General features: G+C 34.0%; 4 protein-coding genes across 8 annotated transcripts; 3 read left to right on the top strand and 1 right to left on the bottom strand.

Annotated features, from left to right (window-relative positions):
• Window positions 1-10,172: 10,172 nt before the first annotated feature.
• Window positions 10,173-12,645, top strand: Pex11ab (peroxisomal biogenesis factor 11ab). Of its 4 annotated transcripts, none has more exons than XM_011155000.2 (4): window positions 10,173-10,389; window positions 10,690-10,936; window positions 11,011-11,123; window positions 11,201-12,645. In XM_011155000.2, the coding sequence occupies exons 2-4, from the start codon at window positions 10,881-10,883 to the stop codon at window positions 11,713-11,715; spliced, it is 684 nt and encodes a 227-aa protein (XP_011153302.1). In that variant the 5' UTR covers window positions 10,173-10,389; window positions 10,690-10,880; the 3' UTR covers window positions 11,716-12,645. The 4 variants fall into 4 exon arrangements, with proteins under 4 accessions (XP_011153302.1, XP_011153300.1, XP_025161444.1 ...); XM_011154998.3 differs by having other exon boundaries at window positions 10,332-10,389; window positions 10,454-10,936; XM_025305659.1 differs by lacking the exon at window positions 10,173-10,389 and adding an exon at window positions 10,398-10,506.
• On the bottom strand, window positions 12,628-14,648 carry LOC105191531 (retinol dehydrogenase 11). The gene is made up of 4 exons (XM_011154996.3): window positions 13,870-14,648; window positions 13,518-13,753; window positions 13,155-13,452; window positions 12,628-12,959 (listed from the first exon to the last, which is right to left on the bottom strand). Exons 1-4 carry the CDS (start codon window positions 14,140-14,142, stop codon window positions 12,786-12,788), a joined length of 981 nt encoding a protein of 326 aa, XP_011153298.1. The 5' UTR covers window positions 14,143-14,648; the 3' UTR covers window positions 12,628-12,785.
• Window positions 14,649-15,700: 1,052 nt separating this feature from the next.
• ATPsynB (ATP synthase subunit b, mitochondrial) lies at window positions 15,701-17,717 on the top strand. Its single transcript, XM_011154995.3, has 4 exons — window positions 15,701-15,907; window positions 16,566-16,742; window positions 16,863-17,215; window positions 17,328-17,717. The coding sequence occupies exons 1-4, from the start codon at window positions 15,880-15,882 to the stop codon at window positions 17,502-17,504; spliced, it is 735 nt and encodes a 244-aa protein (XP_011153297.1). The 5' UTR covers window positions 15,701-15,879; the 3' UTR covers window positions 17,505-17,717.
• A 220-nt stretch (window positions 17,718-17,937) lies between these two features.
• CPSF1 (cleavage and polyadenylation specificity factor subunit 1) lies at window positions 17,938-26,550 on the top strand. Of its 2 annotated transcripts, XM_011154994.3 has the most exons (22): window positions 17,938-18,251; window positions 18,399-18,655; window positions 18,923-19,137; window positions 19,682-19,992; window positions 20,082-20,332; window positions 20,434-20,615; window positions 20,715-20,999; window positions 21,193-21,366; window positions 21,472-21,609; window positions 21,872-22,021; window positions 22,160-22,321; window positions 22,635-22,867; window positions 22,949-23,159; window positions 23,247-23,413; window positions 23,611-23,857; window positions 24,026-24,211; window positions 24,394-24,642; window positions 24,734-24,886; window positions 24,954-25,130; window positions 25,227-25,500; window positions 25,622-25,751; window positions 26,026-26,212. In XM_011154994.3, the coding sequence occupies exons 2-22, from the start codon at window positions 18,487-18,489 to the stop codon at window positions 26,210-26,212; spliced, it is 4,251 nt and encodes a 1,416-aa protein (XP_011153296.1). In that variant the 5' UTR covers window positions 17,938-18,251; window positions 18,399-18,486. The 2 variants fall into 2 exon arrangements, with proteins under 2 accessions (XP_011153296.1, XP_025161433.1); XM_025305648.1 differs by lacking the exon at window positions 17,938-18,251 and having other exon boundaries at window positions 18,487-18,655; window positions 26,026-26,550.
• Window positions 26,551-26,562: the final 12 nt, after the last annotated feature.

Genomic DNA, 26,562 nt, shown 5'->3' with positions numbered 1-26,562 from the left:
TGAGAAGACTTTAATTTGGTGCCAGAATCAGGCCTGTATCTCTAATCGTTTAGGAGATATCGAAGGATAAAGTTTTCTAAGCTTTCTCTGTTGATATCTCCCCTTCTACTGGGAGTAGAGAGTCGTCATTTACGGCAAAATGTAGGGTTTTGAGAGGACTTTAATTTGGTGGCAGAACCAGGCCTGTATCTCTCTAACCGTTTAGGAGATATCGAAGTTTAAAGTTTTCCAGCCTTTCTCCGTCGATATCTCCGCTTCTACTGGAAGTAGAGAGTCGCCACTTACGGCAAAATGTAGGGTTTTGAGAGGGCTTTAATTTGGTGCCAGAACCAGGCCTGTATCTCTAACCGTTTAGGAGATATCGAAGGTTAAAGTTTTCCAACCTTTCTGCGGTGATATCTCCGCTTCTACTGAGAGTAGAGAGACGCCACTTACGGCAAAATGTAGGGTTTTGAGAGGACTTTAATTTGGTGCCAGAACCAGGCCTGTATCTCTAACCGTTTAGGAGATATCGAAGGTTAAAGTTTTCCAACCTTTCTGCGTTGATATCTCCGCTTCTACTGGGAGTAGAGAGTCGCCACTTACGACAAAATGTAGGGTTTTGAGAGGACTTTAATTTGGTGCCAGAACCAGGCCTGTATCTCTAACCGTTTAGGAGATATCGAAGTTTAAAGTTTTCCAGCCTTTCTCCGTCGATATCCAGCCTTCCTCCGTCGATATCTCCGCTTCTACTGGGAGTAGAGAGTCGTCCATGTAGTCGAAAATGTAGGGTTTTGAAAGGACTTTAATTTGGTGCCAGAACCAGGCCTGTATCTCTAACCGTTTAGGAGATATCGAAGGTTAAAGTTTTCCAACCTTTCTGCGTGATATCTCCGCTTCTACTGGAGTAGAGAGTCGCCACTTACGGCAAAATGTAGGGTTTTGAGAGGACTTTAATTTGGTGCCAGAACCAGGCCTGTATCTCTAACCGTTTAGGAGATATCGAAGGTTAAAGTTTTCCAACCTTTCTGCGGTGATATCTCCGCTTCTACTGAGAGTAGAGAGACGCCACTTACGGCAAAATGTAGGGTTTTGAGAGGACTTTAATTTGGTGCCAGAACCAGGCCTGTATCTCTAACCGTTTAGGAGATATCGAAGGTTAAAGTTTTCCAACCTTTCTGCGTTGATATCTCCGCTTCTACTGGGAGTAGAGAGTCGCCACTTACGGCAAAATGTAGGGTTTTGAGAGGACTTTAATTTGGTGCCAGAACCAGGCCTGTATCTCTAACCGTTTAGGAGATATCGAAGGTTAAAGTTTTCCACCTTTCTCCGTCGATATCTCCGCTTCTACTGGAAGTAGAGAGTCGTCACTTACGGCAAAATGTAGGGTTTTGAGAGGACTTTAATTTGGTGCCAGAACCAGGCCTGTATCTCTAACCGTTTAGGAGATATCGAAGGTTAAAGTTTTCCAACCTTTCTGCGGTGATATCTCCGCTTCTACTGAGAGTAGAGAGACGCCACTTACGGCAAAATGTAGGGTTTTGAGAGGACTTTAATTTGGTGCCAGAACCAGGCCTGTATCTCTAACCGTTTAGGAGATATCGAAGGTTAAAGTTTTCCAACCTTTCTGCGTTGATATCTCCGCTTCTACTGGGAGTAGAGAGTCGCCACTTACGGCAAAATGTAGGGTTTTGAGAGGACTTTAATTTGGTGCCAGAACCAGGCCTGTATCTCTAACCGTTTAGGAGATATCGAAGTTTAAAGTTTTCCAGCCTTTCTCCGTCGATATCTCCGCTTCTACTGGGAGTAGAGAGTCGCCACTTACGGCAAAATGTAGGGTTTTGAAAGGCTTTAATTTGGTGCCAGAACCAGGCCTGTATCTCTAACCGTTTAGGAGATATCGAAGGTTAAAGTTTTCCAACCTTTCTGCGGTGATATCTCCGCTTCTACTGAGAGTAGAGAGACGCCACTTACGGCAAAATGTAGGGTTTTGAGAGGACTTTAATTTGGTGCCAGAACCAGGCCTGTATCTCTAACCGTTTAGGAGATATCGAAGGTTAAAGTTTTCCAACCTTTCTGCGTTGATATCTCCGCTTCTACTGGGAGTAGAGAGTCGCCACTTACGGCAAAATGTAGGGTTTTGAGAGGACTTTAATTTGGTGCCAGAACCAGGCCTGTATCTCTAACCGTTTAGGAGATATCGAAGGTTAAAGTTTTCTACCTTTCTCCGTCGATATCCAGCCTTCATCCGTCGATATCTCCGCTTCTACTGGGAGTAGAGGGTCGTCCATGTAGTCCAAAATGTAGGGTTTTGAAAGGGCTTTAATTTGGTACCTGTCCGAAGCCTGTATCTCTAACCGTTTAGGAGATATCGAAGGTTAAAGTTTTCCAACCTTTCTGCGGTGATATCTCCGCTTCTACTGGGAGTAGAGAGTCGTCACTTACGGCAAAATGTAGGGTTTTGAAAGGGCTTTAATTTGGTACCTGTCCGAAGCCTGTATCTCTAACCGTTTAGGAGATATCGAAGGTTAAAGTTTTCCAACCTTTCTCCGTCGATATCTCCGCTTCTACTGGGAGTAGAGAGTCGTCCATTAGTCCAAAATGTAGGGTTTTGAAAGGGCTTTAATTTGGTGCCTGTCCGAAGCCTGTATCTCTAACCGTTTAGGAGATATCGAATTAAAGCTTTTCCTCGATATCACCTTCTCCGTCGATATCTCCGCTTCTACTGGGAGTAGAGAGTCGTCCATGTAGTCGAAAATGTAGGGTTTTGAAAGGACTTTAATTTGGTGCCAGAACCAGGCCTGTATCTCTAACCGTTTAGGAGATATCGAAGGTTAAAGTTTTCCAACCTTCCTGCGTTGATATCTCCGCTTCTACTGGGAGTAGAGAGTCGCCACTTACGGCAAAATGTAGGGTTTTGAGAGGACTTTAATTTGGTGCCAGAGCCAGGCCTGTATCTCTAACCGTTTAGGAGATATCGAAGGTTAAAGTTTTCCAGCCATTCTCCGTCCATATCCAGCCTTTCTCCGTCGATATCTCCGTCGATTAAGAAGTATTCACCCGCGATCCAATCTGAGAGCAGAATTCACGACAAAATCTCGTGAATGCGAAACAATACTTTTAAATACGACATTTTATATAGGACTAATATTTAATAAGAGCGCGACTAAATTCGCATAGGATGAAATTCCATTTTTTAACGCTACCATGACCTTTAATTATTCTCTGAAAATGGCGTCACAACAACTTACACTCTGTACAATTAGTTGCTAACACATTTTCTAATCGTATACATTCCTCTTTAATTAACATAAAGCTAACAAATGTCCGATGCTTCGACAGAATAATTTTCTTTATTTTCAGTAATCAATAAATAGAGTGCATCAATGTCGTGTACAGTTGAAAGACCTCCTCGCATTCCCTTTGTCGTTCCGAAACCTTCGAGAAAACAAGAGACGCTCAAAGGCAAGTCTCTCTTGCTTCAACCGCCGCCGAGGCCCGCAATGTTTACATCGCGCCGATTGTGTTGATCGGCTCGCGAGCGACGACACTTTTTGCCCTTCGTTTGACGTTTGACGAATTTTCCGGGAATAAGAAGTCGGAATTTCTCAATTGGCGCTACTGTTCTAATATATCACTTTTTTGTACAGTAGAAAAGTGTTGCAGAGTTTTATTATAGTTATAAGTTTTACTTGTAAAAACTTATGTACACATATATACAATAAAAAAAATAATTTGAGTTTGATACTTCTAAAAATAACACAATACCTGTTGCGCTTGTACTTGGCGCCTTTTTTTACCTTTTTGTTTAAAAAGGGTAGGTTTTATATAATATTAAATATATGTACGTTTCACGTATAACGTGATTGACTTGGAGTACTCCGTGCCCACGCGTGTTATTCATAGCGACGCATTCATACTTTCCCTGATCTGTTACATCGGATTCGATAATCTGCAAGGCACCTGAAACATAAAATGTGATATTCTCGAACAGCGTTCCTCTCAGGATTTTCTTGTCCAAAGAAAGATCAATGATGTGATCGCAGATCTCGTGTATGTCATGTCAAAATAGAGACAGTTTGAATTCAGCGTAATATGATTCTTGGAACAGACGTAAATAATTATTGTGAAGTTTGAAGCGACTCTCTCTCTCTCAGGCATGCTTTGAAAACACGAGTTGTTTTCATTTTCAGCTAATGGACGACGCAGGCATTAACATTGATCGGCAAGGTGGGGGGTAACCGTGCCTTCCCGATTGTTTGTTTTCGTACGCTTATATATGACTCCGTGATTGCAGAAAGGACATTGTGCCTCGGGCCGACGAACGACGCGCATACCGCGACGCAGAGCAGTGTTGGTTAATACGCGTTTCTTTGTCCCCGAATCTTACTTGCGCGAGTGTTAGTGCTAGAGTCAGTGTCGTCGCCAGTGCTACGATGGAGTATCCGGGGGTGCTGCGACGGAGTAACCATAAGGAGGACGTCGGATCGAGAAGTCAGGATGGAGAGAGGACTCGGAGCGCGCCGAGAGACGTAGCCGAGGACAGCGATACATCATGTATGGTATTCGAGGTACCTCCAGTAATTATTATTACGCAGGATTTTTCTAATTTTAACGGACCTTACTCGAAGTAAGGACATACCCGAGTCGAAATTGGATCAGCATTCATAGTTTATCATCTAAAAAATAGCTTGAGATTTGATTATTCGTTAAACTAATTTCACGTAACATGAGTTCTACTTTTCTTTTCTCGTAAAATATGAATGTCTATTCAAGCAAGGTTGCTGAGGCAAGCTAAGGTTTATGAATACAAATTTTTAATTATGTTCTCAATGAAAAATTGCACATAATTTAAAAAAACTATGAATAATGATCTTAGAATCTGATATAAATTTGACAAGTGTTGATTTTTATTCGTCTAATAATGCTCAGATTGCTGTTATCGTTTAGAATCTGCTAGAATGTCCGTTTCTCATTCTTGTTTATCTTTCTTATTGTACCGAATCAGAATTAAAATCTCTATTAGTGAAACAGCATTATTAGACATAACCGTTGTCTTTTTGCAGCTTCAGCTCTTTTAAGAGCTACAATTCTCATCATTCTCATTAGAAAAAAGAAAAGAAAAAAAAAGAGAAGAAAAAAGGAAAAAAGAACTTTAAGAATGATGAGAATAAAAAGTGTTTTTCATCCCCCATTTCCTCTAATGCTTATATGATTATTTAATCCTTATATATTTATCTCACGCGCAGTTCTAACAAAGGCAGTTCTATTTACGTTTTTATCTTTGTTCTCTTTCTTGCGCTGTTAAGCGAATATATAATCAAAATCAATAAAAATTGCTCATTTAAATTAAGAATATAAGGATTAAGTACATATACATTATCGAAATAAACGAGTATTAAATAACTGCGGAATACGTCGCTGTTGAAGACTCATCATGGGCGAGACTGCGAGATTAGCCAGATGTAACGTTCAGGTAGGACAAAGCTTGTTCACTATTGCGCACCTAGATATTCTACATTGATTTTTCAAATTGGATGCAATTTGCAGGATCAATGTAGAATTAATATTTCGACTCGGGAAAGACTCGGGAATGAGAACGAATTGTCATTGCACAATCTTCTTGGACAATCTTCTAACACTGATTTCTGGTATTGATCGATATTCGATTTTCGGTACTGATTTACTCTTTCATTCCTCTACAAGAAAAAAAAATTGATACGACTCGTCCATTTAACCACGTTAATTTGATGAATAAATTAAATATTGATCGGTCTCCAATTTTCGGTACTGATTTATTCTCTCTTTTCTTTTATAAGACAAAAAAAATTTATACGAATCGTTCGTTTATCCGAGTTAATTTGTTGAATGAGATTAGAGGGGTAAGTACCTGAAAAATGAGAACAAATTGTCATTGCACGTGGACAATTTTTTGACACTGATTTATGGTATTAATCGACATTCGATTTTTGATACTGATTTACTCTTTCACTTCTCAATAAGAAAAAAAATTCATACGAAACATTCATTTATCCGCGTTAATTTGATGAATAAATTCAATATTGATCGGTCTCCAATTTTTGATGACTGATTCTCAATTCAATCAATACAATTTTCTAACGCTGATTTATGGTATTAATCAATATCCGGTTTTCGATACTGATTTAGTCTTTGATTTCTCTATAAAAGAAAAAAAGATTGATATAAATTGTTCATTTATCCGCGTTAATTTGATGAAAAAATTAGATATTGAACGGTCTTTGATTTTCGGTATTGATTTATTTTCTCATTGTTTTACAAGACAAAAAAATTTATACGAATCGTTCGTTTATCCGAGTTAATTTGTTGAATGAGATTAGAGGGGTAAGTACCTGAAAAATGAGAACAAATTGTCATTGCACTTGGACAATTTTTTGACATTGATTTATGGTATTAATCGACATTCGATTTTTGATACTGATTTACTCTTTCACTTCTCAATAAGAAAAAAAATTCATACGAAACATTCATTTATCCGCGTTAATTTGATGAATAAATTCAATATTGATCGGTCTCCAATTTTTGATGACTGATTCTCAATTCAATCAATACAATTTTCTAACGTTGATTTATGGTATTAATCAATATCCGGTTTTCGATACTGATTTAGTCTTTGATTTTTCTATAAAAGAAAAAAAGATTGATATAAATTGTTCATTTATCCGCGTTAATTTGATGAAAAAATTAGATATTGAACGGTCTTTGATTTTCGGTATTGATTTATTTTCTCATTGTTTTACAAGACAAAAAAATTTATACGAATCGTTCGTTTATCCGAGTTAATTTGTTGAATGAGATTAGAGGGGTAAGTACCTGAAAAATGAGAACAAATTGTCATTGCACTTGGACAATTTTTTGACATTGATTTATGGTATTAATCGACATTCGATTTTTGATACTGATTTACTCTTTCACTTCTCAATAAGAAAAAAAAATTCATACGAAACGTTCATTTATCCGCGTTAATTTGATGAATAAATTAAATATTGATCGGTCTTCAATTTTCGGTACTGACTGATTCTTTAATTTCTTTATAACAGAATAAAAATTGAATACGAATCGTTCTTTTATCCGACTCAATTTGTTGAGTAAATTAGTGGGGTAAGTACCTGCAAGATGAAAACAACTTGTCATTGCACTTAGACAATTTTCTAACGCTGATTTATAGTATTAATCAATATCCGGTTTTCGATACTGATTTAGTCTTTGATTTCTCTATAAAAGAAAAAAAGATTGACACAAATTGTTCATTTATCCGCGTTAATTTGATGAAAAAATGAGATATTGAACGGTCTTTGATTTTCGGTATTGATTTATTTTCTCATTGTTTTACAAGACAAAAAAAATTTATACGAATCGTTCGTTTATCCGAGTTAATTTGTTGAATTAGATTAGAGGGGTAAGTACCTGAAAAATGAGAACAAATTGTCATTGCACTTGGACAATTTTTTGACATTGATTTATGGTATTAATCGACATTCGATTTTTGATACTGATTTACTCTTTCACTTCTCAATAAGAAAAAAAAATTCATACGAAACGTTCATTTATCCGCGTTAATTTGATAAATAAATTAAATATTGATCGGTCTTCAATTTTCGGTACTGACTGATTCTTTAATTTCTTTATAACAGAATAAAAATTGAATACGAATCGTTCTTTTATCCGACTCAATTTGTTGAGTAAATTAGTGGGGTAAGTACCTGCAAGATGAAAACAACTTGTCATTGCACTTAGACAATTTTCTAACGCTGATTTATAGTATTAATCAATATCCGGTTTTCGATACTGATTTAGTCTTTGATTTCTCTATAAAAGAAAAAAGATTGATACAAATTGTTCATTTATCCGCGTTAATTTGATGAAAAAATTAGATATTGAACGGTCTTTGATTTTCGGTATTTATTTATTTTCTCATTGTTTTACAAGACAAAAAAAATTTATACGAATCGTTCGTTTATTCGAGTTAATTTGTTGAATGAGATTAGAGGGGTAAGTACCTGAAAAATGAGAACAAATTGTCATTGCGTTTGGACAATTTTCTGACACTGATTTATGGTATTAATCGGTATTCGATTTTCGATACTGATTTACTCTTTCATTGCTCTATAAGAAAAGGAAAAATTGATGCGAATCGTTCATTTATCCGGGTTAATTTTTTTTTTATTATATATAAGTGGTCCATGGGACGATTAAATATTCGAATACATGTTGCCGTATCAAAGTCTCCTCTATAATAAACGATTTGACACGTCTGGGGACGCATGATGTATCGTTGCCCGCATCCCATTCCCTTCGTCCTACTTGTCTGTATAAAATGTCGAATTGAAACGTATTAAAAAGTATTGGCATTTTGAATATGTCTGATTTCTGAATTTTTTTGATCCGAAGAACAGGATTAAAAAGTATTAGTTTCCATTAAATTTTACTGCGCTAAATGCGAGACGGTCTCTTTCACCCGAGTGCCTCCCCAGGGAAATTTCTCTGGTACGCTAAATCACGTAAGGTCATCAGTCTTTGTAGTATATCTCGTCGGTGCATAAGGTTTATATTACCTGTACATACATATTTTGAAACATTTTCTTTGGATATTATATCAAATGGATTTTGCGTGTCACATAATATCCTTCGGACTACACGGACATTATTATTTTGATCAATTTGATTTCTTTGGTATTCATTGAATTATCCAGAACGCGCAACTGTCATGTTGAACAACTCAATTGTCGTGTGAAATGTTTCGATTTTTACAAATTTATATAAAATTTTTCATTTTTCACTGATTCACAGAAGTCTTTCACTTTTTATTAGTTCACGCTAAGGAAAAGATTCATGATCGCTGCCCTGAGCAACTGCAACGTTTTTCGAATCATCTATGTCGGCGCGCTTTTACTCCTCAGATTTCTGTCATTAATAACTCGATAATTATTGCGAATCTCGCAAAATGGTATGGGACTTTTATGTTTGTCTCAACCCAATCTACCCTCACACTTCGGGTTGGCAGCTAATTACCGGACACTTCATATGATCTTCATGATATTAATCATACACAATGTCAATTCTTTTTTTTTTGCACATGTTAACATATTAATTCATGTTATAAACGCGTAACAATGTGCGAGACCGTGCTTGTCAAATATGCTATTATGGTTGTAGCACGGACATAAACCGCCTAAAAATGGATGTAGCACGGACTGCCACCACATACAGGTTTTACCGCCGAAACCTGAATGTGGATGTAGCCTCGTAGTTGCCCTCTCAAAATGGATGCAGATGGCGGCCTTTCCCAGTGCGAAAAATCGGTGTCGTCGAAAACACCGTGTTGGCCGCTCTCACGTTCCTCTCTGCTAGCAACTATGCTTCTACGCCTCTTGATGCACGCCGCCAACAGTTGCTGAATCGACTAGGCCACGCTATGACTCCGGGCTGCGTTCCGATATTCACTGCCAGCACTGAAAATCTATAATATGTGTGACATAAACTATATATTTTCAGTACTGGCGGTGAATATCGGAACGCAGCCCCCCCGAACGGCTGTGAGTGCGGTCCGGCAACCGCTACAAATGCTTTGAAGCGTTTTTCTTTCTCGTTCTATTTCTCGGATGCAAACGAAGGAAGAGAGAGAAGTAAAAACGCTTCGAAGCATTTGTAGCAATTGATGGACCGCACCCTGTGATGCTTCTTCAATCATTCATCCCGGCGCGCGCTTAGAATTCTGTAATTAATAACTGCATAACTGTTAAGAATATCGCAAAACGGTATGGGATCTTTATGTTTGTATTAACCCACTTTATGTCTTTATGAGCTCTGCAACAATTGTTAGGACACAACCTGTATATAGGATGTCACAGAACAATTTTTACGACGATGACGGAGATGACGAAAACAACGAAGACAATGACGAAAACGACGACGAAGATAACGAAAGCGACGAAAACAACGAAGAAGATGAAGACTACGAAGACGATGATGAAGATGACGAGGACGACGACGACGACGATATATCTGTCCACGTTTACGAAAAAGACTTCTAATAAATGAAATTACCGCCAAATAAAATGGAAGTCATTTTGCTGCTTTCCTATTGGTTGACTATAAGGCGTTAATCGTAAAATTCCAATGTGATGGAAATTTTGCGATTACTGTTTTTCACTTGCATTGTTCCATTTAATTGTCCGTGATGGAAACTTACGACTTTACAGTCACGATTACGGATTTTCTACGTGCAAAGGCCTTAATATACGAAATGAGATATTTCCTCGAGGCATGCGCAGTGAAATGGTGATGTCTTCGGTAACGTATACGTTAAGGTATGATTGTTGGTTTGGTGAGATTAGACTGACAGACGAGAAGAAGTAGTAAGTTAAATGGGTGAGTAAATTAACATTGCATATACTAATATATCGGAGTAAATTCGCATTAAAAACGTTCATAGTCAGGGTAGAAGAGAAGCTGTTAAGAAATAAGAAGTTGGAAAGTCCAAAAATGGTGCCCCATTTTACTTATTCTAAATACCTCCTTGATACCATGATCATTCCGCATTATGTCTGATTTTGCACGGTAGAAGAGCTTGTTTTCATTGGTTAATCAGATAGTGCGAATCATTCTTCCAAAGTACATTTTCTGATATGACTGATTAGCAGATAATAGTAATGTACAAAACAATTACAGCATTTGCGAAAAGCGCACAAAATTACTACGGCAGCGGCAGCAGCCTATTTTCGACCTGCTTGGTAGAAACACGTTTGAATTGTCATTTGGAATTCGATAGCGAATAGTATTCAAATTATTTTACCGTTTTTATTTGATTCAGTTTGTTTAACCGTGTATTGAAATAACTTAAAATTCTTCCGATAACAATCATGGATATCATGATAAAGTTGAACAATCAAACCGCGGGGAGAGACAGATTAATGCGGTACGTATGATTTATAATAATTATAACAATTATGATTTATAACAAAAGTAAATACCGCGAATTATATTTTACAGATTGTTGCAGTACGGGTGTCGTGCTTCTTCGTATTATGCGGAGAGTACACTCTATTCAAAACAGGTGGAAATTCTTAAGAGCCTGGAATTTACCTTTAGTTCGTTCCGAAAATGTATGTGATCTTTTTCCTCCGCCTTGTAGAAGCACATTTAGTTAATGAAAAAATTGCCATTATCTCTTTATTCTTAGTGCTCCGTCTTGGAAGATGTTTGGACAGTCTATATCAAGCTTCACAAATGACGAAGCAATCGGAATTGGTGGTAAGGATAACATTAATTATGGCAAAAGTATCAAATGCCTTATATCTACTAGCGGATCATCTTATCTGGATGGGCAGAATGGGGATCATGAATGTGAATTTAACAAAATGGACTGAAACTGCAAACAAATATTGGCTAATGAACATCATTATGAATTTATTAAGAGATACTTATGAGATCTTTAAGATTTTTAAACAAGAGCGGATGTACTCACAAATGCAAAGTCGCAATATAGTCAAATGGCATTATATTCCACTCTCTTTGAGACTTCACAAGCCAGTTGTATTGGACACTATCAAGAATGGATGTGATTTATTTATTCCATTAACAGCATTAGGTCATGTAAAATTCTCTTCAGGTACAGTGGGTATACTTGGCATAATTTCCTCATTGATTGGTTTGTATACAATTATTGATCCATATTCTAAAATATGTCCTTCTTAGTGTTAAAATAGAATATTTTTCACTATGTAATCCATGTGCTCAGGTTCTGTATTCCATAAATTAGGGATATTTTAATTATTAAGAAATATTATTACAACATAATATCAAATGAATACAATTCAACATTCTTAATGATCATAATGCAGCATATAAGTTAATTTAGTATTATTGTTTAAATCAATGTTCTTTAATAATTAAGCTAATGTTAAGTTGGGATAAAGTATCTCTGTACTTCTGTCGGTCTATCATTGTTTCAAAGACTTTTATATTCAACTTTCTACAAAATTACATCAAATTCTTTAAATAATCGAATTTCTTTAAATAATTGTATTAAAAAAATTTATCATAAAGTATCATGTAACTTACTTATGAAATACAATTTGATAAATAAATTATACCTGACTTATTTGACCAAATTGTATTTGAAATATCATGAAATGTTAAAATATGACTAAAATGAAACTGATATTAAATGAACTAATGATTGTAATTATAAAAAAATATTTGCAATTTGTATTTCTTTTTATTTCTTTTATTGAATTTCCTTGATCTTCTATAATGCCTTCTGTTGCATTAGATAACAAGGTGCCTCTATTTAATTTTTATTGCTTAAGCTTTACACCATTGGAAAGAATCTGCAGATTGGACCGAAAAGTTTACTGTTCATTTGTACCCTTCTGGAACATTTATATATTTGTTCTTCTATTTACTTAGATTCTGTTCAACAACAATTGCAATTTAGGCTTCTATAGGTTATTTTTTCTGTACTTTTACTTGGTTATAACTCTCATGGATAACACATAATTACATTCATTTATCAAAATGTCCATAACATATACATTAAAATTAAAGACACAAATCTTATTCTAAAATATACGAATATAAAAACAAAGTCTTATTGTGACTTTTTTAAATACATAAAAATGGAAATAAGAGTGTGCCACATTGTTGTTTTATCTTATTCCCTTTGAATATAAAAATAAATATCGAATGGCCACTTGGAACACGACAGAAGTGAAGTTACGACGAGAGAGATACACGGTAATACGTGTCTCTACATCTAATGTCGTTTATTTCACCGTATCTTTTATACCAGTCAATTTCGTACTTATATCCCATAAACGGAGGGCTATCTCAGGGTCTAATTCCTTCTTAGAGACATATAATTTGCAATCACGATACAAATGGCCACTTTCTTTGGACAGTGAAGATTCTGTTGCACAGTGCAGTACTGTTTGAGCACCCTATAAATATATTCATAATAGAGAAGCTTTGAATGTTATGATGTAATGTATACATTATACACAGTATATTCTATATTAAATGTAATATATAATATAATATATATTATAATATATATTCTAAATATTATTTAATATATTAATAAATATTTGTTGAAGTATTTATCAATTATTTACTAGGTCCTTGGGTACATTTACCTGATTTGCAGTACGTAGGAACATAAGAGCAATAGGAGAGAAAATAATATAATGAAACCAACTCCTCTTCACATTTCTGAACAGACCGGTATAGGTGAATCCAGGACACACCATATAAACGTGAACACCGGAATTTTCTGTTCGTTTGGCAAGCTCGGCAGCAAAATAAGCGTTTGCTAATTTTGAGTTACAATAACCAGGATTCATTCTGCCCTTTACTGGTAATCCTTTCTCACCATTTAGATTTGAAAAGTCTATTACTCCAGATTCTAGAAGCTTGGATGTCACAACAACAACTCTGTATGAAATAATTAAACATTAGTGTTATTTTATTACTTCAAAATATTGCTTTGACAGGCTTACCTGCTGGGTGCACTTTGCTTAAGACAGTCCAGGAGTAGATTAGTAAGGAGAAAGTGGCCCAAATGATTTACTCCGAAATGGATCTCAAAGCCATCTTTCGTCAATGCACGATCTTTGAGAGGTGCGTATACACCAGCATTATTAATTAATACATGAATCTGTGAGAAGTCCTTTAGCACTTTATTGGCAAATTCTCTGATTGACACGAAGGATGCAAGGTCTAATTCCATCGGAATCTGTACAATTAATATAAATCTATATAACTTCCTGTTATTTTATCTTCTATAAATTAATGTTGAAATCAAATCTATCATTTTATCAACCACTACTGAAGCGTTATAGGTGTGCTTACTAATTCGCCGGTAGGTATTTTACTACGTATCTCGGCAATGACGTTTTTAGCGCTCTTCATGTCTCTGCAAGCCATGATGATCGTAGCATTTCGTTTTGCCAATTCCTTCACCGTTTCCTTACCGATGCCCGAGTTGGCGCCCGTCACGAGAAACACCAGTCCATGTAGATTGCTGGTGCTTCTACATCTTCCCCAGCTGCGTTCGCGGCACTTGCGAAGCAATCCGACGACCAGGAGCACCGGTAAAATGAAGTAACACCATGAAGGTACCATGTTTATCAGCTGGTTTCAATGTCAAGGTGCAGCGAGAACGTTGCGAGAATACAGATACAGGGCAGATACAGTGACCGTGCGACCGGTGAAAATGTGAGTCTATCAATGCATATTAATCGCAGCGCGATTATTCATATCTACTCTCGTTTGAATCGACGATATCACTCGCTCCCTTCACGTCAATCTAATTTATCACACGAAATAAATGGCATGACTGTTAGGATACATTCATGCGTACAATGTCGCAACCAGGTGCGGACGAGCAAACACCTGCTCTAAAATCGTGCCTTATCTCGCGGTCACTTGAACATGTAATCTCACATTTCAAATAAGGCAATTTAAGCAAATTGAAGATAACTACCGCACATCGGGACGACGTAGTGCGAATTACGAACAGCCATGATACAACGAGTACCTAGACACGGTATACAACCTTATTTGATTGCCCGGTTCTTGTGTTCTATCAGTTAGATATATGGTTTGTTTTTTCTCGGAGAACTTCCTGAGCTAGTGCACATTAGTGCAATAAATTGTAATGGAACAAAATATACTTATCTCACTCTAGCTTATTTTAGAACAAGAACAAACTCTACTGTGCCCCATTTATCAAATCGATAATTACTGAAAGTTTTGATCACTCGTGCCCATTTCTAGCTATTCGGTTTTCATGACTGCAAGTGAGAATGTGTCAAAACAAGAGTGATATTTTGACAGCTTTATATATACATACATGACAGTTTTATATAAATATATATATTATATATATGCAATAATTTTATATATTATATTCTTATCTATCTTTCTCAACTCACTTTTTTCTTACTCTCCTTCTCCTGATCGCACGTGACACATGAACGGATATCTTGTATATTGATAAGTATAAAATGTTAAGCTGTGAAAATGTGTCACTTCTATTTTGAACACATTCTCGCTTGCTGAATAAATCAGCAGTCATGGAAAATAAATAGAAACGTGCACAGCTGGCCATGACTAATATTTGATGAATCTCGATCGATATGTATGTAACGCCGTGAAAAATAAATAAATTGTATATCTGAAAATACATGCGTAAGTTTTAGAGGCTTCAGGTGTTTTTAAATATATATATACAAATTTTTAAAAGACATTTACCATTAGTAGGTAATGCTCACTACCAAAAGCGTTTAAATTAATCGATCATCTGAAAATTTCGATTATAAAAACTTGATACGCTTGAAATCGATTTTTTGAAAGCCAATTATTTTCTCTTTAACATTACTCATTCCTACATGATATGTAATGATGTTTTAGATATTTGATCTTGGATCTAAAGAGTATATCAAACGTTTATAATCTTTCTCTAATAAATAACAATAATAAAAATATGGAGAATGAGAATTTATTTTATTTTACACGCGATTCGATTGAATAAAATTTATCATAATGAAAAGTGAAAAGGTTGATTTGAAAATTGCGTTGTCCAATCTCTCGACTGCATATTCTCGTTCAATTCCTAGGTGATAATTGCGATACGGTTTTAACTTTGCCGTCTCTAGAGGTCATTCTACAATACGTGTCGTAAGTTGTAAGCTATAAGAACTGACCAATTATAACCGATTATTTTTCTAATAATCGACTGCGATTCGCCAATTCTTACGGCTTACAACTTACGACACGTATTGTAGAATGACCTTTAGGCTCAGGCATGGTGTCCGCTGTGTCGAGTATTGACTGCAAGTGTTAGACGTACCGTTCGAAATGCTGTCGAGATTGGCTCTTCGCAATGGTAAATGACAACACTAACAATGTTCACGATTGAATTTCTAAAAGTTATTGTACGAAAAAGGCGATTTCGATTGGTTTCGGACTTAATAAGTTTTGTGAAATTGCGAAGTTTATCATCACTATTATGTAATGACAATTGGATACTTTTGTATCTCTCCATAGTGTTTTCGAAATTATTCATATATTTTATAAGCTAGTTTTACGTGTTCTGTATATTAAATAAATTTTTCGGTTAAGTTACAATAAATGTGTAACTTCGAAGCTTATGGCATGATGTGCAATCTTGGTTATGCGACATTGTCATTTTACCATGAAGATACCTAGTTTTATCCTCCTTGTTCTGTACTCTTTATATTCTCATACAAGTTTTCTTTCTTTTTCTTCATTTAGTGTAAAAGGTATTTGCTTATTCAATAAATATATCAGTCAATTGTTGATAGTTTAAATGAATTATAAGCTAAGCAAGAAATAGTTTATTTTAACAAAAAGAATCAAGCTCGTATATATATAGATATATATATACATATATAATTTTTCTTATATACAAATATACAAGCATTTAGTGAGAAATAGTTCAAGATAAATAATATAAAGTCTTGTATAAATAATATTTTAGTGAGCTAATTGGATATACCATTTTTTCTGCTTTTTCATATTAGCCCAGTTGCTGCCTATGGCAGTACGTGGAGCACAAAATACATCTACAGCAGCAAACCAAATTGACCTTTCAAAACATCCTCAACGGATGAAACGGCCAATATATCCATCTCCTGTTAGACATGGATTCATACCTGAAGAATGGTTTCAAGCTTTCTATCCAAAAACTGGTGCATCAGGTAAACAGTTACCATGAGATATTTATTTTTTACAGTAATAGATTCCACTAAGTACTATATGACATTGTGATACTATGTTACTTTTATTGCTTCAAAATTTCATTAAGCTTTTTCTTATAGGACCGTATGCATTTATAATAACTCTGAGCACATACTTATGCTCCAAGGAAATTTATGTCATGGATCATGAATATTACAATGGTTTGTCTATGCTAATAATATGTATAGCAGTTACAAAAATATATGGCCCAAAAGTGGCTGAGTGGGTAGACAAAGATATAGACGACTATGAGCAATCATTAGAAAATATTAGAATTTCTGAAATAAATGAATACAAAAAGTGGATTGCGCATGAAAAGCAACAGCAGTACAGCCTAGAAGGGCAGAAAATGATAATGGATATTAAGAAAGAAAACGTCAAGATGCAGCTAGAAGGAACATATAGAGAACGTATGATGCGGGTTTACCAAGAGGTATAATCATTTGTCTTTCAATAAAAATAAAAAAGCCATTATAGAGAAATATGAATAGTACAACAAAAAAGAGTATATAATTTGAGGAATATATTTTGTTTGTTATTTATAGGTGAAGAAGCGCCTGGACTACCAAATGCAAATACAAAATCTTGAGCGTCGAATCACACAGAAACACATGGCCCAGTGGATCATAGATGGGGTATTGAAGTCCATCACTCCTGATCAGGAGAAAGCAACTCTTCAGCAATGTATCAAAGATCTTGAAGTTCTTGCTGCAAAGCCATAAAATGTCTGAATAGCACTGCATTAGATAAAATAGAAGTATGAAAACACAAAGAGAGGAACAACGTCGTAAACGCTGTCCACTTCGTGTATTCTGTCAAATGTTTCTCTTCGTTATTTAAAATCATTGAAACATTGTAAAACAGATGTAACAATGCAGTATAAATCACTTCTTGTTATATATTATAAGAAATTAAACATTTAAACGAAGATATAATTCTCTGTTTGATCTGCCGTTGAGTTCTTTTACGTTTTAATATATCTCATACGATATTTCATCAATAGGGCAATTTAATTAATTGAGGGCTGGTTGTTCCAACTTCTTGGTAAGTTAACTGATGGTTAAATCATATGTTTGTCTTCGTTTTTCCTTCAACTTAGATACAAACAGATATGATTTAACTATCAGTTAACTCACCATGAAGTTGGAACAATTGGCCCATTGAATCGTGATATTTAGCGACTTTCGTAAAAAATATCGTATGCGACAATTTTCAAGAATACGAGCCCGAGGCTCATCTGCTATTCCATTCATGCTTTTTTCGTGTCATGTTTCATATTCTGGCCACGATATTCGTAAGAGGGCGCTAATGCACAGCGAGATTTCTCTGGTATGTTAAATCCCGTAAGGTTAACAATCTTTATTAGTATCTCGTCAGTGACTGCGGTGAAGCGTTATTAGAGTAGAAGAGGTCGTGGTAACTGGTTGGTAGTCTATGGCACGCTACACTATGTGTTTATGTTGTTGGAGGTAGAATAATTCAATGTGTTTTTATGTTTTGTTCCCTAATATTAAAGTTTTTTTCATATTAATTAAAAATACATATATATTTTTTCTGTTTATATTCTTCATTCGTTAGTTCAAACATAATATATACTTTATGCTGAACATTTGCAGGCACGCGTTTTTGGCACATGTTGACACAATCTAATTTGTTTCATAAACATCCGCGGCAGATTGCAAGCGTTTGCGAATACTTTTCACCATGTATTCTATATGTAAAAGTACCCATCCTGCGACCGGTGTCGAACATGCAATTAATTGTAATTTTTTCAATCGTACCGAAAGATGTCTTGTTGTTGCTGGCGCAAATGTTATACGTGTTTTTCGTTTAATTCCGGATATCGATGTAACAAAAAAAGAAAAATATACAGGTAAGTTATTTTTCCAATTTTTGTATTAAATTCTATATTTCAAAAGATTTCACTAAAATCCAAAGGAATTATGTATGTAATTTAATTTATTTTTTTATAAATATTTTTCTTATATTTTCTTGATAAAAGAAGTAAACTTTGGCAGAGTATATTTAATCCCATTTTTAGTATTTGAAACATCCAATAATTTATAATAGCCCATTTTTTATTAATCTAAATATGAAATGAAATATAATATGAATAAATATGAAAAAAATTGTGTTATAGAAATACGTCTCCCTAAGATGAAATTAGAATGTTTGGCACAATATACTTTGCATGGAAATATTATGTCTATGCAAGCTGTGCATCTTATTGGATCACAGAAGGATTCTTTATTATTAAGTTTTCGTGATGCAAAATTGTCTGTTGTGGAATATGATCAAGATATCCATGATCTGAGGACAGTATCTTTACATTATTTTGAAGAAGAAGAAATAAGAGTGAGTTTCATTTGAGTTTCATGATAATATGTTTCTACTATGTATATATCAATTTAAATTATAAATAACTTATAAACTTCAATTATATTTTTCAACAATTTATGCAAATATTTTTTGTAGACATTTATGTAAAATTAATTGTGAAAGTTGCATGATTAATATTCAATTAATTAAATTTAAAAATTGAACTTATCTTTTCTAAAAATTTGAGTAATAATTTTGTATTATGATATTTTAAATATATTTTATATTCTATATATCTATATATATATATATATACATAGATGTATATATATATATATATATATATATATACATAGATATACGTATACATATAATATATACTCACAGAATATCCAGGATCTCTCGGAAATGAAAAATTGTAAAGATTAATCAGATATATATCTATATATGTATATATATAACGCATGTATATATATACACACCAACATATATATATATATATATTTGATTAATCTTCACAATTTTAATATATATATTAATATATATACATATGTTATATATTTTATTTGTATGTCATCAGGATGGATGGACAAATCATCATCATATACCTATTGTAAGAGTAGATCCTGAAGGAAGATGTGCAGTAATGTTAATATATGGTAGAAAATTAGTAGTACTACCATTTCGTAAAGATCCCAGCCTTGATGATGGTGATTTACTCGATACTGCAAAGTTTGCATCTTCCAATAAAACCCCTATTTTATCTTCATATATGATAGTGTTAAAAACACTGGAAGAAAAAATGGATAATGTGATAGATTTACAGTTCTTACATGGTTATTACGAACCTACATTATTAATTTTATATGAACCAGTAAGAACATTTTCAGGGTAAGATGTGTCTCAATTTTATTAAAAATATATATATATATGTAACAGTATAATATATTGACAAGAGAAACATTAATTCTTATACATAGACGCATTGCGGTGAGGCAAGACACTTGTGCAATGGTTGCCATATCCTTGAACATTCAGCAAAGAGTTCATCCTATCATTTGGTCTGTTTCTAATTTACCATTTGACTGTTATCAAGCTGTACCAGTGAAGAAACCACTAGGTGGTACATTGATAATGGCAGTCAATTCACTTATTTATTTGAATCAGAGCATACCACCTTATGGAGTATCACTTAACAGTTTGGCAGACACGAGTACAAATTTCCCATTGAGTGAGATACATACATATTTCTAATAATAATGATATTAATAAAATATTTTGATCATCATTGAATGTATATATATTTATCATTACTTATTTCTACTTTTGTAGGACCACAAGATGGAGTAAAGATAAGTTTAGAAGGAGCTCAGGTTGCATTTCTGTCTGCAGATCGTTTAGTCATTTCCTTAAAAAGTGGAGAATTATATGTTTTATCTCTTTTTGCCGACAGTATGCGATCTGTACGTGGATTTCATTTTGACAAGGCTGCTGCTAGTGTTTTAACATCATGTGTAAGTATTTGTGCTTATCATTTTGCTACTTTAATTCAATATGAATCGAAGTAAATGTAAATTTTCTTGGCAACTTGTGTTTGTTTTTGTTGTATAAAGGTGTGCATGTGCGAAGATAATTATCTTTTTCTTGGTTCTCGACTCGGTAATTCGTTGTTGTTACGATTTACGGAAAAAGAACCAGAAACTATAAAAAGTTTGGACGACGGCGAAATTAACATCGAAGACAATGACAACGAAGAACCTCCAGCTAAAAAGGCAAAGCAAGACTTTCTCGGTGACTGGATGGCATCTGATGTGTTAGATATTAAAGATCCAGAAGAATTGGAAGTGTATGGTAGTGAAACACATACATCCATTCAGATTACTTCATATATTTTTGAGGTACTGAAAGCTTTTTCCGTCTTATATAATGTATCGTATAACTTAATAATAATAATAATAATATTAATAATAACAATAATAAAAATAATACACTATATTTAAGAAAAAAAACAGCAAAATTCTTTTTGAACGTTAAATTTATATGTTGATTATTAATTCTGTTTAGATCATTGTTTTTATTTTTTATTTCCAGGTCTGTGACAGTCTATTAAATATTGGACCATGTGGGAATATTTCCATGGGAGAACCAGCTTTTCTGTCAGAGGAATTTGCTCACAATCAGAATCCCGATGTAGAGCTCGTAACGACGTCTGGATACGGTAAAAATGGAGCATTATGTGTACTCCAACGTTCTATACGTCCTCAGGTAATCTATTTTAATTCTATTTTTATTTAATATTTAAAAATGCTGATTTACCTTTTGATACCGTATATAGAAATATTAAAATGATTTTTTCTTCGATGAAAATAGGTCGTGACAACATTTGAATTGCCAGGCTGTGAAGATATGTGGACTGTTATTGGTTCATTAAATAATGACGAGCAAGTTAAATCAGAAACAGAAGGATCTCATGCTTTCTTAATATTGAGTCAGGAAGATTCAACTATGGTATAATAGTATATATTTTCATTTATAGTTGTTGTAAGAATTATTGCGGATTTTTTAAACTAATATCTTAATATTTTGAAAATTTTACCTATGGGTACTGGTTTGTTTCATAAAATATAAATTACACTACAAATTTTAGTATGATGAAATTTTAATGGAACGTTATATATATAAAGATTTGCAAGAATTTCTGCATCAATAAATATCAAATTATATGATAAGTAATGCTTGAAAATATCACTTTTTTCTTTTTTATTCGAAGGTATTGCAAACTGGTCAAGAAATCAATGAAGTAGATCAAAGTGGATTTAGCACACAAGGGAGCACAGTATTCGCAGGAAATCTTGGTGCTAATAGATACATAGTGCAAGTCACACAAATGGGAGTGCGTCTTCTGCAAGGCATTGAACAAGTATGTATATAAATTCTTAAGTGAAATTGTATTTTGTGAATTTTATTGAGGTATGTATATTGATACAAACGTATGATGTATATTATTATAGAGTCAGAAACAGAGAAAATTATTTTACACGTTTATTTCCGATTATAGATTCAACATATGCCCATAGATCTTGGCTGTCCAATTGTGCACGCGAGTTGTGCCGATCCATATGTAATTTTACTTTCGGAAGATGGACAAGTGATGCTACTGACGCTCCGAGAAGTTAGAGGCACAGCGAAATTGCACGCTCAGACTGCAAATTTATTGTTTGTGAGTTTAATTATTTTGACATCAGTCTTTAAATAGCATATTTGAATCATTGATATCCGAAACAACCCCTTTTTTATTTTGATAATTTACGATTGTTATAATATATTTGTTTTAAAACATATTTATTTTAAAACTTTAAAATCTCAGTTATATTTTCTAATGACATCAAATTGCATAAAGTATTAAAAATTTTATTATTAATTTTTTTATGTATATGTTTAATATAAAAAGAAATTAAATAGCAATGGGTGAACTATCCATGTTTTATATCTATGCAACTATATGTAACATCTATATAATGTCTATGTAATAGCGTCCCCAGATAGAAGCATTATGCGCTTACAGAGATGTAAGCGGCATTTTTACGACACAACTGCCGGAAAGCGCGGAAGACGAGCAAACTGAAGAGGAGCACAACGTCGAGGAACCATCGATAATCGGCAATATAGATAATGAGGACGACCTCTTGTACGGCGACGCACCGGCATTTCAAATGCCCACGCCGTCACATCCAAAAACGGACGGAACTACAAAGAAAATACCTTGGTAAATTTTCTCCAGTTACATACAATTTTCTATAATACTAAATACATCTTCTCGTTTTAATGTATATTTTCGTGGCAATAGGTGGCAAAAGCACTTGCAAGAAATTAAACCCACTTACTGGTTACTTGTGTATAGAGACAGCGGAACATTGGAGATTTATTCGTTACCTGATTTAAGATTGTCTTATCTTATTCGCAACTTCGGCTATGGTCAATATATGCTACACGATAGCATGGAATCCACGACTCTGCAATCGGCACCGATCAATGAGACTCTCAATCCTGAGTTGCAGGTATTATTTGCATTTCCTGATACAGCTAGTTGTTGACATAAATTTAGCGTTATATTGTTCGAGATTAACGAACATATACTTCTATAGGTTCGTGAAGTTTTAATGGTCGCTCTAGGACATCACGGGAATCGACCTATGCTCTTGGTACGTCTCGATTCAGAGCTGCAAATTTATCAAGCTTACAAGTATCCAAAAGGACATCTAAAACTGAGATTTAAGAAATTGGATCATGGGATTATCCCCGGACATTTAAGGTTCGAACGATTATTTGATCAGGCATTCAGTATAATAATTTTGATCTTAGATGACGTTTCAAGAAATGTATTTTATATATAATGTTTATTTCCGTTGAAATGTAATAGCGTTTCCATTATAATGCATTTTTCTTCCTTTTGTTGCATGCCACTCGTGAATAATTTTACACAACGTAATAATTCCTTCTCTTCCGCAGTCGGAAACCAAAGGAAGAAGACGTGCCAGTGAATGCAAACGAAACTCGCATTTGCATGATGCGTTATTTTAGCAATATCGCTGGATACAACGGAGTATTTATATGTAGTGATTATCCACATTGGATATTTTTAACAGGGCGCGGAGAACTTCGCACGCATCCGATGGGCATCGATGGCTCTGTCACATCTTTTGCTGCTTTTAACAATATTAATTGTCCACAAGGTTTCTTGTACTTTAATAGAAAGGTATTATATTGTTTCTTTTGTTTTTTTTTTTACGTTGCATAAATCTGTTATCAATCAATCTTTTTTAAACTATTAGCGGTTTAGATTCATTGAACAGAAACATTGAAACGGTTTATTCTTTATTTTTTTTTCTGCGTGACTTTAAATTTTATTCCGCTCAAATACCAGGAGGAGTTAAGGATATGCGTTTTACCGACTCATTTGTCTTACGATGCACCTTGGCCAGTTAGAAAAGTACCTTTGCGGTGTACACCGCATTTCGTTACGTATCATCTCGAGAGTAAAACTTATTGTGTCATAACGAGTACATCGGAACCTTTGAAAAGTTATTACAGATTCAATGGTGAAGATAAGGTATGAATAAAAACGTTGTGTGTATATATCTGTAGCATGTACTATTTTATAGTTATTGCAAAGAATATTTTACTAATAATATCTATTGTCAGTACTTATCTATTGAAAAGTTCAAGAGTGACATTAGATATTAAAATATATTTTTACAAACGCATCTTAAGAAATGCCTCATTATTAAACAGGAATTTACAGAAGAGGATCGTCCGGAAAGATTTCTTTATCCGTCTCAAGAACAATTTTGCATAGTACTGTTTTCTCCAGTTTCATGGGAAACTATCCCCAACACAAAAATCGAATTAGATCAATGGGAACATGTCACATGTCTGAAAAATGTTTCTCTGGCATACGAAGGAACGAGATCTGGTCTGAAGGGTTACATTGTACTGGGAACGAATTATAATTACGGCGAAGATATCACCAGTAGAGGACGAGTAGGTCTCACTTTTTAATTAAAATTCTTATAGATAAAATGGTCAATCGAATTTTACTGATGATTATTTTATAATATTTTTTAATTCTCAGATACTTATATTTGATATCATCGAAGTAGTACCTGAACCGGGCCAGCCATTAACGAAAAATAGATTTAAGCAGATTTATGCGAAGGAACAGAAGGGTCCCATAACTGCTATAACGCAAGTATCTGGATTTTTAGTCACAGCAGTTGGTCAAAAGGTACATTTCCTTTAATTCATCGAAAAATTATATTCTACAACAAGTAACTTATGTTGTTCTATTGCAGATTTATATTTGGCAATTAAAAGATAATGACCTCGTAGGAATTGCATTTATCGATACTCAGATTTATATTCATCAAATGTTGAGTATAAAAAGTCTAATTCTGATAGCAGACGTGTACAAATCGATTAGTTTGCTAAGATTTCAAGAAAAGTGCAGAACGCTCTCTCTCGTTAGTAGAGTACGTATGGTTTATTTAATTTCATTTCATTTACATATCAATTACATATGTATGAGTATATATATCTCTAAAATTCATATATCTTTTTCGTTATAGGACTTTAGACCTGCGGAAGTATACACAATAGAGTATTTGATTGATAATACAAATTTAGGTTTTCTAATTGCTGATGGAGAAAGTAACTTAGCTTTATTTATGTATCAACCGGAATCTAGAGAAAGCCTTGGTGGCCAAAAATTAATCAGAAAGGCAGATTTTCATTTGGGACAAAAGATAAATACCTTTTTCCGTATCAAATGTAGAGTTACTGACGTTGCAAGTGACAAGAAGCATTTTTCTGACGCAGATAAGAAGCATGTTACAATGTATGGTAAGTCGAAATGTACATATTTAAATGTAGATTTAGATGTAGATTGTAACAACAAACGTGCTTGAAATAGCTTGTCAATGGAACATGTTATTCATATATGAATGTATTTTTTTATGTACAGCATCGTTAGACGGAAGTCTGGGTTACGTACTACCAGTACCGGAAAAAACATATCGGAGACTACTTATGCTACAAAATGTATTGGTGACACATATTTGTCACATTGCAGGTTTGAATCCAAAAGCATATCGGTAAGTATAATTTTAAGGATAAAGATCTAATTTAAAAAATTAAAGAACACTTAATTTCAAACTGTCTTAAATCCTTATTTTTAAAAAACGGAAATTGTATTATGAAAAGTATCATAAGTTGTTAAGATTACTAAAAGTTATTATTGGTTATTGTGGTTTATTGTGAAAGTTTCTCACATTATTTTGTGAAATATAATTCGTATTCTTTGGTAATGTTGATTTAATATAATTTAGAAATTAACTTTCAAATTGTGATGATTTTGCTTTATTATAGCACATATAAAAGTTATGTACGAAATCAAGGTAATCCAGCAAGAGGCATTATTGATGGTGACTTGGTTTGGCGCTATCTTTCCTTGCCTAATAATGAGAAAGCAGACGTAGCCAAGAAAATCGGAACGCGCGTTCAAGAAATTATTGAAGATATTACGGAAATTGATCGACAGACAGCGCATTTTTAGACATAGTTGTATTATATTTAATTAGATAAACGCGTATAATTTTTATACTACTTGCTTTAGGGAAAAATTTGCATCATGTACCAATACAAAAATGCAACAGTACATCTTGAAGTTATAGAAGCAATACTTCAATTGTTTAATTCAAGCATCATATCGAGAAATATCATTGAACTTAAATTTATGGGACTTTAATACAAAATAACAAATAATTTATACATTTATTTTGTATAAAACGATAATGTTTCATGGTAATAGTTTTCTGACGGACAAAAATAAACTGACAGAGTATTTATAACACATGTATACCGAGATTTAATGATTATAAGATATTATCAACATTGTTATATGAG

This window comes from Harpegnathos saltator, unplaced genomic scaffold (assembly GCF_003227715.2).
Source record: "Harpegnathos saltator strain DR-91 unplaced genomic scaffold, Hsal_v8.6 scaffold708, whole genome shotgun sequence".
NCBI lineage: Eukaryota > Metazoa > Arthropoda > Insecta > Hymenoptera > Formicidae > Harpegnathos > Harpegnathos saltator.
This window is presented reverse-complemented; position numbering and strand designations above follow the sequence as displayed.

Excerpts from the sequence above, each read along its gene's own strand:
- Pex11ab (XM_011155000.2), top strand. The coding sequence starts at position 10,881 with ATGGATATCATGATAAAGTTGAACAATCAAACCGCGGGGAGAGACAGA. Across the intron at positions 10,937-11,010 it reads GGGAGAGACAGATTAATGCG|ATTGTTGCAGTACGGGTGTC; the intron begins GTACGTATGATT and ends TATATTTTACAG. Across the intron at positions 11,124-11,200 it reads CTTTAGTTCGTTCCGAAAAT|TGCTCCGTCTTGGAAGATGT; the intron begins GTATGTGATCTT and ends CTTTATTCTTAG.
- LOC105191531 (XM_011154996.3), bottom strand. The coding sequence starts at position 14,142 with ATGGTACCTTCATGGTGTTACTTCATTTTACCGGTGCTCCTGGTCGTC. Across the intron at positions 13,754-13,869 it reads AAATACCTACCGGCGAATTA|ATTCCGATGGAATTAGACCT; the intron begins GTAAGCACACCT and ends TTAATTGTACAG. Across the intron at positions 13,453-13,517 it reads AAGCAAAGTGCACCCAGCAG|AGTTGTTGTTGTGACATCCA; the intron begins GTAAGCCTGTCA and ends TATTTCATACAG.
- ATPsynB (XM_011154995.3), top strand. The coding sequence starts at position 15,880 with ATGCTGTCGAGATTGGCTCTTCGCAATG. Across the intron at positions 16,743-16,862 it reads TCCAAAAACTGGTGCATCAG|GACCGTATGCATTTATAATA; the intron begins GTAAACAGTTAC and ends TTTTTCTTATAG. Across the intron at positions 17,216-17,327 it reads TGATGCGGGTTTACCAAGAG|GTGAAGAAGCGCCTGGACTA; the intron begins GTATAATCATTT and ends TGTTATTTATAG.
- CPSF1 (XM_025305648.1), top strand. The coding sequence starts at position 18,487 with ATGTATTCTATATGTAAAAGTACCCATCCTGCGACCGGTGTCGAACAT. Across the intron at positions 21,367-21,471 it reads AACGTTCTATACGTCCTCAG|GTCGTGACAACATTTGAATT; the intron begins GTAATCTATTTT and ends CGATGAAAATAG. Across the intron at positions 23,414-23,610 it reads ATTATCCCCGGACATTTAAG|TCGGAAACCAAAGGAAGAAG; the intron begins GTTCGAACGATT and ends TCTCTTCCGCAG.